At 45.9% G+C, this 11,897-nt stretch overlaps 1 protein-coding gene across 1 annotated transcript in view; it reads right to left on the minus strand.

Moving 5' to 3' along the window:
• The window catches only part of nav3 (neuron navigator 3), a 188,078-nt gene extending 182,392 nt beyond the window's left edge, over window positions 1–5,686 (minus strand). The window contains exon 1 of the mRNA XM_080421087.1: window positions 5,145–5,686. Within this exon, the coding sequence (XP_080277213.1) occupies window positions 5,145–5,405 (261 nt within the window). The 5' untranslated portion in view covers window positions 5,406–5,686. The remainder of the gene's footprint in view (window positions 1–5,144) is intronic.
• Between the last annotated feature and the right edge of the window lie 6,211 nt (window positions 5,687–11,897).

The following is an 11,897-nucleotide window of genomic DNA, read 5'->3' on the forward strand; positions in this document are numbered from 1 at the left end:
TAACCATCTATCTCCTTAACATAAACAACAGAAAGACAAAGCAAAAGAGGGACTCAACAGGATGTTTTTTTCTGTGTGTGTGTGTGTGTGTGTGTGTGTGTGTGTGTGTGTGTGTGTGTGTGTGTGTGTGTGTGTGTGTGTGTGTGTGTGTGTGTGTGTGGGAGAGAAGTGGTTGAGTGTGCCTGGCACTCGTATGTACTTCCGGCAAACACTTGCACGCACCGCCCTCACCCAGGGAGCTGCATCTCAGGATAACTTCAACTTGACCGATTGAAGCCAACTAAAATAGGAGCTTGTTAACGGAAACTTGGCAATGATTCTAGCTTATGTAATCAATGACCTGCTAGATGGTGTCCTGCATTTCCAGGTCAGACAGATATCGACCAATGTATGTGTCTCTATTTTGAAGACTCTAGGGAGAACACGTTCATCTTGAAGGGAAACTGAGACCAAAGACAGAGAAGATGTGATAGATTTAAGCTAATCACTGCTTGGAGGCCGGCCAGGCTGAACTGACCCCTTGGATAAAAATAAAAACAAACTACTCACCATACTGGACGGCCCAGTGTAGTGAGTCATAAATTCCCTGCCAACCAAAAAAGGAATCCAGATTTTTTCCCGATAACCTACAGTGTACAGCTGGACCAGAATAAGACAAATTAACGCCTGTAACTTCCGATCGGACGAAGCTGCTAAAGAAAAGGTGTGAAGCAATTTCCAGTTGAAACCACACAGAGAGCTTGGAATTACCCACTCAATAACTCCTTCACCTCTATACTGTAAGTTGGGTACCTGCCAAAAAATAACTCCAAGAAGATCATTTGCAAGTGTTGATCTAACAAGATAATTTGCTCTCAGTGATGGCAGTGGTGACACCTCATTAAAGTCCAATCAACTCGCATGCATGCCCCATTTTCTACCTTTTCAATCTGTGACACTGACTGATGGGGTTTGTCAACGGTTGCTCCAGGAAGACCAAATGCCTGGTTCTCATCTCAATCATGAAGGGAGGGGAGAGTCCCTGACAACCCCAGCTACAGATGGATTAACCCGGGACCTCGTGGAAGAATGCAGGTGTTACGCAAGACCACCAAAAGGAAAAGAGCACTGCTAATGCAGAGTGCAAGTTGAACAGTATGTAATGCGTGTCCAGTTAGAGCCCTCGCCTTTGGGCCACAAGGTCACAGGCTCAATCCCGGGCACTGCTAACTCAGCGTACGAGTAGCACGGCTTATTGTTGGCTAATACTGACAATAAGCCTCTCCTACCTACTTACAGTACTTGTAACGTGTATGTCAATGGTAAAGCATGCATAGCCTGCACACATGTAAAGACATTCATGCAAACACAGCTGATGTAAACTCTAAACTAAACTGTAAATTAACCACTTGAACCCTAGCATCCCTATTCCGGTGAACATTCGGTGAACATAACAGATCTACAAGGTCACAACGCATCACAACACATTTTGTTGTGAACTTGTAGATCGGCTATTTTCAGAGAAGATATTTGCTGTAGAAGGAAAAAGGGTTTCTGGTCAATGAAGTATATAGGGTTAAAGTGGTAGTGTACATACTGTAACATTATCAATACACTGTGGAATAGCTACGGAGGATTCTGAGTGCTGTCCAAAATGTAAGTTTAATTTGATTCTGCAGCACGCCAACTGGAAATCTCAACATCCTACTTATGAAAAATGTTGTTTTGAGATTATCGGGTTTACATTGAATGCGTATCATGTGGAATCCCTAAATCCAAACAGAGGGTCTTCTGCCCGTCTCTGGCTAAACTGTGGATTGTATTTGAGTCAGCTGTGTTAGTCATGGGATTCACTTAATGTAGACTTCCTCTGGCTCAGTGAAAAACAACACACCACGGGTTGTCGTTTACTGCATACAGTATACTGTATATGCGTTTTCTGCATATGACCATCACAGGATGGTTGTCCATTTGTTGCACAGACGGGTGTAAAAGTATAAAGGGAAAAGAAAATCATGAATGCATCTGCTTCCATACAGGTGGACTGCATGATACGATTAAGCAATTAACCCTATCATGCTCCATGACATATATAAAATGCTGGCAGTGACAAAGACTGCTCAATTGGCTAGTGTTTCAATAGGAACAGTAACTAAATAGGGTCGGAAATTATGGTTTAAAGACATTCAATGATTAGTGTGATATTTAAGGAAAAATAGAAGAGCAGAGCAGAACAACAGAAGAGCAACTCTTTCTCAGGTGACAGAGAATGTCAATGCAGGATATGATCAGACTGTCAGCAAGAACAGTCTGCTGATAACAACATACAGTAGAGAGGGATATTACAGTAGGACTGCCGTGCATAAACCCCACAAAGAGACACAGTTGAGTTCAGCGGTGCAAAAGCCATTGGCACTTCATGGTCTACAGAGAGGAGCCATATCCTTCGCCATGTTCTTTAAAGGTGGGTGAGTGCATGTGTGACGTACTGTACACCAAGAGTACGGTACAGGCCTGACTTTTTGACCCCGACAGTGATCAAGTAAACTCCACCCATCTGGTATTTCATATAGGCTAAAACAAACCGTGACTTTTAAATACTATTTGACCCTTGGCAAACATTGCAGCAGGGGAAGATGCATGCATCCTGAATGCCGAACCTACGTCAAGCAAGTCAATACAAGCTTGTGCTATACACATGAGTACAAACAAGCATGCAGTCATGAGCATGAACAAACACACACACACACACACACACACACACACACACACACACACACACACACACACACACACACACACACACACACACACACACACACACACACACACACACACACACACACACACACACACACACAATCTTCAGTTTGATCTCTTTCAGTAATCCCCCTTCAAACAAAACATGCAATGTCTGTGAATAAAAGGGTAATGACAGCATTTACTGCCTCTTTCCTTTTTAAGAAAAAACTCTGAAAGCCTGGAGATTCAAGCACTCAGGCCGCTTCACAACACAATTAGACAGACTAATTACCCCACCGCCCCCACCCCCCATACCACCCATTCCTCACCCTCACAGACAGGCCAGGGCAAGCCAGATATTCTGCCTGCCTTCACCCGTCCTGGGGAGGTGTATTACTGTATAGAACCTATAGGAACACTGTGACACCAGTCTGTCTGCCTTCTGGCTGTCTGTGTTAGTGGGACCGAGCCACTCACCACTCAAGCCCTATTTTATATTTCTTTGTACGATGGTGTCGCGCGGCAGAAACAGGCAATCTACAAGCTCGCGATGCGACACGCTGTGAGCTTGTAGATGTGCTATTGACATGCCCAAAATAGGGACACCATGTTGAAAAAGTGGATTTAACAGCATGTGCACACGTATTTTTTTTAATCGTTTTTAAGGAGTTGTGTGTCTCGTTCTTTTGCTAACGGGCCGGCGAGACTTGCCAGTTCAGCAACAGGTTAATGATGAAACACACTTCCCCTGGTGTTTGGCCCCGCTGGCATGTTGGACCCAGTCATGGACACGCTGCTCGGATTTAGAGGCAGGGGGCCGCTGACCCCGCTTTTGATGTATTTCTTTTTTATTCTTTCCCCAGTGTTTCTCCGAGGTCATGAGGAAAAAGTGGCTGCCTTGTCCACTTATCATGTCTGAATGACCAAAAGAGAACAGAGAGTCAGACAGACTTTCTTTTACCCCGTAAGATTTTTTTTGTTTTGGTTTCTTTGCACTAGAAAGAGGCAGCAAGGGAGGGGGTGGAAGGGTGGGGAAAGGGGTTGAGGGGAGGAGAGCGGACAAACAGGAAAGTTTCAGTTTGTGCTCTGACAGCTCTGGATGTAGGACAGTCGAGGCGGGGCGTTGCTCCTCAAACTATTTGGCGGGGAGTTTTGAAAAATCTCCCTTCCTTTCAGAGCAGGACCCCGCCCTCTCCTCCGTCGCCAGCGGCAAAAAGAAAAAAGAAAAGAAAAGGAAAAAAGCCCAAAAATGTCTAACACTCCCCGGAAAGAACTTGGCGCACTCTGACTTCAGCATGGGAAAATACTTAAGTTGATCCTGCGTGCGTCCATCAGCCCATTTGCAGCATACGTTTTTGATACAAGCAGGGGGATACAGAGTGTACACTTCAGGGACGAGTGGGGGAAAACACTGGCGATCCATCTGAAACGCTACCCCACGTGTGTGTGTGTGTGTGTGTGTGTGTGTGTGTGGGGGGGGGGGGGGGCAGGAGAGACAGCCGGGGCTTGCATTCATGACATGTTCGCCTAATCACAGGGGCTTCTCAGGTAGCAGCCATTACCATGCATTGTTTTCTCCCCTATAGGGAAGCCGACACGGTTCCTTTCCCAGATAGGGATCTTAATAATACCTGACCACACATACTGCACACACACACACACACACACACACACACACACACACACACACACACACACACACACACACACACACACACACACACACACACACACACACACACACACACACACACACACACACACACACACACACACACACACACAGTCTGACCTCAACTTACTACAGCTGTGACAGTAACAGACTCGCACACTCATCTCTGTGAGTCAAGTGGGCCAGTATGAGGCATCACAGTTGACATGAAAAGGGGGCATATTCTCCACAGCCTTGATTACTCACCTGCTTTCCTCATTCAGCTGGTGACTGAATACCAGACACATAAACAGCTATATCAGCTCACTGCACAGCCTATATACCTGCTTAGAATATCTTCAACACTGAGATCTGTTTCCAGGCTAAACAGGCACCTGCTAAAGTGAAAAATATGAGTGGGAAAGAGAGAGAAAGAGAAAGAGGGAGAGAGAGAGAAAGAAAGAGAGAGAGAGAGAGAGAGAGAGAGAGAGAGAGGGGGGGGGGGGAGTGTGTGTGTGTGTGTGTGTGTGTGTGTGTGTGTGTGTGTGTGTGTGTGTGTGTGTGTGTGTGTGTGTGTGTGTGTGTGTGTCAGCAGTCACAAGCCTGCCTCTGTTAGACCAATCACATCCCTGACAGCCAGCACAGCCACCTGTGGAGCCAAGCAATGCTCCGTGCACACAGCCAGACACACGCACCGCATACACACGCGCGCACGCACACACACACTAGCACAGAAACGCACAGTGCCGATGTCTATCTGTCCCAAACTAACCTTGCAGATCTTACTCTCCTCAGTCTCGGCTCTGGTCCTTCCTTGAGACGTCCTCCTCTCCTGGTATTCTGACTTGATTGACAGCTGACAGGAGAGCATAGGGGCGGTCTCGCCCCCCCTGAGGGTCTCCTGGGGCCGGGCCATGTAGCCCTGAGAGGCGGCGGTCCTGGCCGGGTTCGGGATGGGCAGAGCCGTGTGCACCGGCTTGGAGCCCGCCGCAGCGGGCTGCCTGAGCTTGGAGGCGACCCCTACTACCGGCATGGTCCCCTACTACCCGTCCAGAACCACACCGCCCGTGAGAAAGAAACACCGGTCCAAAAACAGTCCTGTCTTCCCTGTCTTCCCCACACAAGATAGAGAGAGAGAGAGAGAGAGAGAGGGGAAAGAGAGAGCAAAACAAGAGCCCAGTGTCTCCCTTCTGACGTCTGGCAAAGAAAGAGAAGGTAAAAAAAAAGAGAGGAAAGAGAGAGAGGGAGAGTGAGAGAGAGCGTCCGCCTCTCACACAGAGAGGAGAGCGACTGCACTCATTCTGTAGCTTCACAGCGTGCTCGACTAACAGAAACTGAGAAGGCTTCTCCACCACCCGTTCACACACCCCCCCCTCTCTCCCTCCTCCCACAGTTAGCACTCCTCCCTCTCTCTCTCTCTCTCTCTCTATCAGAAGTGTACTACAAAACCAAACAGTTCTCGGGGGCGTGAACTCCTCTGGAAGGTATAACCGCCACTCTGGGAGCTGTGATTACAGAGACCTGCATGGCTAAGAGTGTGTGTGTGTGTGTGTGTGTGTGTGTGTGTGTGTGTGTGTTTTCTCTCTGGAGCATAGCACAGCAGCACGTTGGTTCCCAGCACAACTGTCAAAACAGCTCTCTCTCTCTGTTTGTCGGCGTCTCTCTTCACACTAACACTGAACACTAGAAATAGACACATGCTGCCCTCTCCTACAAATGTAAATGAGGGACTGCCCCTCTCTTTGACGAAAGTAGTACAGTAAAAAAGTAGGGGGGGGGGTGGTTGAAATGGGAGCTCCAAAATGAGTAGTCGGATGGAGAGACAAATAAAATCATTCAAGGGTTTGACCCCCTCCTGTACTGGAAGAAGTTGTTTCTCTGGTTGAGACAGTTGCTTGCTCGGGTTGTGGAACCAGGCCTCTCTTTGATTCATATGGAGGGAGCGCTCTCTCTCTCTCTCTGTGTTTTTTTCACTCTGTATTTCTGTCTATGCGTTTCTCCTAGAGTCGCTTGGAGGTCATTGTCAGCCACTTTCCTTCCTCTCCTCCAGCTCTCTTTTTCACTCTCTTTCCATATAGGACAATGTTACAATATAAGATGAAAATGTATGCATATTGTAAATATAACTATAATTTACATCCATCTATGAATCTATGAAATGTGTGTGTGTTATAATATACAATTTGTTATCACATTATATTTGTATATTATATATTTCATATAATTATATTATATATTATAGTATGATACATACTGATACAATATTATAATATGTATTTTTTATATTTCTTATAATTTTCTTTTGCCATATTCATATTTTTTTTTTATACAAATAGTTGTTACTGGCATGCAAGTATTCTTTGAATGCATAAATAAAGCTAGTATATTCATTTAAATTGAAATGTAGGTGGTATTTATGTTGTGTCTGTCTTTGTGCAAGGGGACAGGCCTGAGTGATGTGGGCGAGCCGCTGGCCCTGTCAAACCACCTCATTTTGGTGTCTGTGGCCTGCATGCCATTTCCAAATGAGTGTACTGTACACATTGGGGGCAGACAGAATCTCCCACTGCCAGACATGACAACTCACTCCCTCTCTCTCTCTGCAAATGTCTTTCTCAGCCAAAATAATCCCAACATCTTGATGTCCTGGGTAGCCAAGTGGTGCCTGTGCTGTCAAGACACATGGAGACATGTTTTTTACTAGAGCAATGTTGAGCACATAATCCTGAAGTGGAAGCTCAATATTCAGACTTTTCAAGTGCCCCAGGTCAGATTTTGTCTGCTAATTCTTGTCTGATCACTTCCAATTTCACTTGTTTATCCTGTATGAGTCGTCTCTCCGGATTAGTAATTGGTATACCGACCTGAAAATATATTTTCAGTTGGAGAGACGGGGAAACCAAACAAAGATAGCAATGATATAGCTATTTAACACTTATTTATCAAGAACATCACTTACACTCCACATTAACACTAAGAGTGTACAGAATATTGTACAGTACACTCTCAGAGTTACAAATGGATAAATGAACACTGAGGATTTTAGTACGTATGTCATTTCAGTCTAGATCATTCCCGGTTGAGGAAACGTGTTCATTATTAGACGTTTCTGTCGGTTGTGAGGGACAGATTAGCTGACATGCTTTATTAGTTTATTAACACAAATATGACATGTACTGTAAAGGTCCTTGCACACTGGTGCGTCTTTTCGTTGCGTTTTTTTTTTTTCATTGTTTTTTAAATTTTTTTCATTGTTGTAAAAAAAACGCAACGAAAAGACGCACCAGTGTGCAAGGACCTTAACTGTGAGTTTTCTTCTTTTTGGGGGTTTTTGTTTAACGGCTCCCAGCTTTTGCGAGACATAAAAGGGAGTGAAAGTTTTATATGGAAAGGCTCCATCTGGTTTGGTTTAGAGAGCCGAGGGATGTGTCGGGGGTCTGAGGAGTACGTTACCGCGTCACAGCAAACCGGAACACTCTAACGCCGCATCGGCCAATAAAAAAAACCTGGATTAGGGGGAGAGGAAAAACCAAACAAGGGCTCGTCTCACAAATTCAGCCTCGCCGCAAATCTAATTACACAAACTCAGTGTCACACAAAATGCATCGTCGGTCATCTTAACTGTAATGTAGGGGAGGTGAAATGATCCGTTGTGCACAAACCATGGCTTCCTGTTCCAGTCATTTCCATGCATCCTCAGAGTCTCTGACAGTCCATCGCCCTAATAGGGGCACTAGCTCCTCGGAATAGCGCCGGTTATGCTAGCATGTTTTCAATCACGCACCGGGTCTATCATGACAGGCTTAAAACAACAGGATACCACGTGAATCAATGCCGTGACTTCAACTCCAATTCCAACCGCCACTGCCTGCCGAGCTGCCCTGAACTGGAGTGTGCTTGGCGGCTATCCAACACCCCCCAGATGACTGCCTGAAAATGGTCGGGAAACCCGCTTTTGACATGGGTCGCGTCCCTTGAGTGCTGAGTCGAAACAAGTTTGTACTAAAACCTCAGAGAGATTTTAAGCAAACGTCTCACTTCCCCATTTCCGCTGGCTTCTAGAGTTAATCACCTTGTGCTGAGAAAATAATAATATAAACGTGTTGGTGAGATAAAGCGTGCTACCTGCGTTGAACAAAGTCTGCCGCAGTAATATGGTGCTGAAAGTTTCTCGCTGAACCGCAGTGCACGCTTCCAAAGTCAACACCCCCGGGCGAAGCGGGTCTCAGGTTCACTTCCATCGGCACAAACCGAGTTGAGATGGTCAACGGTTTAATGCTCGGCTACCAGGGCCGACCGCATCTCTGAAAATATTGCGGCAGCCAACAGTGTCATGGTTGAACGGCTAAGAGAACAGGATGAAATGAAAAATGGAGTGAGAAGCGATAAAAAAGGAAGAATCCGAAGATGATACAGTATGCCAGTGTGCTGATTTGCTCAACATTTCTCATCTCATCTTTAAATATTATTTCAAGTCGACAAAAAGGTTAAGCAATTGAGCAATATATGTGATTTATGAGTTCAAGAATGAGAGGTAACGTGGCCAAAGAGGAAACATGCTACGCAGGCTGCAAAGCCATCTGCGTATATCTGAAATCCATACATATCCACCTCTTGTGAAAACAGGAGGTGAGAAAGGCAACTACGTCTTAGTTTGGCTGACAGATGAAAAAGCCTGACAAGACCTATATTTACTGTTCCAGTGGCTATTCCTGTACGTGCGGCTCAGCAAAGCCTTTCTATTCTAGGTGGCCGCCAAAACCACCACAGACTATCTGGTGGTCTAGAGAAGGAGTGCATTCCAACGGAGGGTTGGGGAGGAAGGTGGAGGTGGAAAAGGCTTCTCCAAAAGCCAAAAGACCTTCTTCTCGCCACCTCTGTTGTCTTCACGCACTCATCCTCTCAGTCACAAGCTGAAAGCGTCAGCAAGTCATTAGGCCAATGCCTCTATACTGTACGTGCTACTATCCACAAGCAGCTCCTAACACAGCGTGCAACCTCTGCAAGGTTGCACCTTCAGTCCTGCAGTGTACCAGGATCTCAAAAGAGCTCATGGTTTCCCTACGAGTGATAAACAGTATAGCCACCCGTTGAATGCTTTAGAAGAATATGATGCCTCATCTACCCAAAAATGAGCATTTACCACAAAGTGCACATATTTTCAATCAATTTCAATAATAGAAATACTATTTTTATGTACAATCTATTGCATATGATTAGAAATGCCAGCATAATAATATCATTTGGTCATCTATCATTTAGGTAAAAATTATTAATTGTCATTCCAGTGACTCTATACAGAAATTCCACCCGCTAAGTACATAGGCTGTATAAAACACTAATATGCTGGGCTACAGAAAACAATAGCCTCCCATAACACGTCTGCTGACTGTGATGTATTTGTTATCTATTCCATGCAGTGTGGTAGGCTGCTGGTAACCTGCCTGGGTCGAACGGGGGGGGGGGGGGGAAGGGGGCATTTGGTTTACATGAAAGCCGCCACCCTGTGGCACCTGACGTCACGACTCGGGTTGTGCTGTGGCTGTGAAAACAAACACGCCGGGGTGCTGGAGATAAGAGGGGTCAAACACCCAGCTAACTGATGCACACACACACACACACACACACACACACACACACACACACACACACACACACACACACACACACACACACACACACACACACACACACACACACACACACACACACACACACACTCACCCCCCCCCCCCCGGGGGAGGTTGGACAGATAGTCACGCACCTGGAACTGTCAGCAGTGTGAATGCTATCAGTCAGCCGCAAGTCCGACAACATGGAAAATAAAACAAACACTCACTCATTGTATCACACACATACACAACGCTAAGCTGCGGTGAGGCCCGTGCGCACAAGCATGTGCCATAAACATACATCAAACATGACCTGGGGGTACACGTAAACACACATCTACTTTGAAGCATACATGCCCCCCCCCCCTCCCCAAACCCTCCCTCTTTCCCTCCACACATTGTCACAGTTCAAGACTCACACATAGATTCCTGCTCCTAAGTCAACCTTTGCCTGTTCCATGGTCAGCCACCGTCAGAATGTACACACACTCACGCATACACACGCACGCGCACGCACACGCACACACACACACACACACACACACACACACACACACACTATCATGGGAAGGCTGTTCTTTCCCTCTCACCTTCTGTTAGATATCTGTGTCACATCAAGCTACTGAACAGCTATGATCCAGAGGCCTCCGCTGTGCTGCAACAAACTGACAAATCCCTCAAATAGTTGCTGAACAGATTGAAACAATCCGTTTTGTGCCAAAGCAATTCAATCCCATTTAAAGCTTGGGTGGGTGGGGGGTGGTGGGGGGGTGGTTTCTGGCCAAGGAGTGGGCGCTTGAAAGGAGTGGAGGAATGTGAAATATTCAGTTGCTGCAGGATTCCAGATATAAACACAACATTAAACAAAAAAAAATATATGTTTCTGGAGTCCATTTTCATCAATCCAGTACTGTTGCTGTGTGACTAATCGGGTGGCGGGGCGGTGTGGTGAATGTAAACAAAGCAGTCTACTACAATGAATCAAAGGAGGTATTCTGGTCAGGATATCTCCGGCGCCCGGACAAAGCTGGATGTCTCCTGTTCCTGTGGTCCTCTCTTAATCAGAAGGTCCTAATCGTGTCCAACTGACTCGCTGAATCACTGACCCACTCATTCAATGACTGACTCGCTCACTCACTCACTCTCTGGCCCACTCCTCTTTTACTCAGACTTTCACTCATTCAACCAGTTAAACCGTACAGTATACTTTGTTGACCATGTGTCCCTCAGGGATCTATCCTTAATTGGCCCCCTCCTTTTTTGTCTCGCCTATTATGGAATGGCCAAAATAGGGAAGCTAGGGTTGAAGTTGTTAACGAATAGACAGTGTGACCATTGACTGTAGTTTCATCATGTCCTGACTTGAGTAATATTATTAGTGGGGATAATATTTCAGATACACCAAGATTTGTTGCTTGTTCAACAAAGACATCTCCCAATACTGTAACCCACAAATTGGACTCTCAAACAGTAATGGGGACAATTTCCCCTCCAAACATTCACTCCATGTAAAACAAACAGCCAGATGAATTGCAAAGCCATTGCCTTGTGGTCTGCTGTGTCCAAGGCTTTTAAACTCCAAACCTCACATCAGAGAAAGTCACTGCACTTTTGCACTTTACAAATTGCAAAAAGCCATTGACTATGCATTCCTTGCACCCAAACTGGCATTATAACAACCATACAGTATTTACGACCATCACATTCCTTCCCCTCGCGATTCGCTATGGTCTTCCCCCATCGACCCAAATCTTGATGTTTTCCCTCGTCTGACTCCTGAAAGACGATTTCCTTTCTTGGGTTTCACAGCTGGAGTTGATAAAGTCCCAATGCTGAATGGGCCTGACTCTTCCCTTTAAAACAACAAACAGTACCAGGGATGTACGGTCGACGGTCGTACAGCAGTGATCGGC

Source organism: Gymnoscopelus braueri, assembly GCF_963280865.1.
Source record: "Gymnoscopelus braueri genome assembly, chromosome: 23".
NCBI lineage: Eukaryota > Metazoa > Chordata > Actinopteri > Myctophiformes > Myctophidae > Gymnoscopelus > Gymnoscopelus braueri.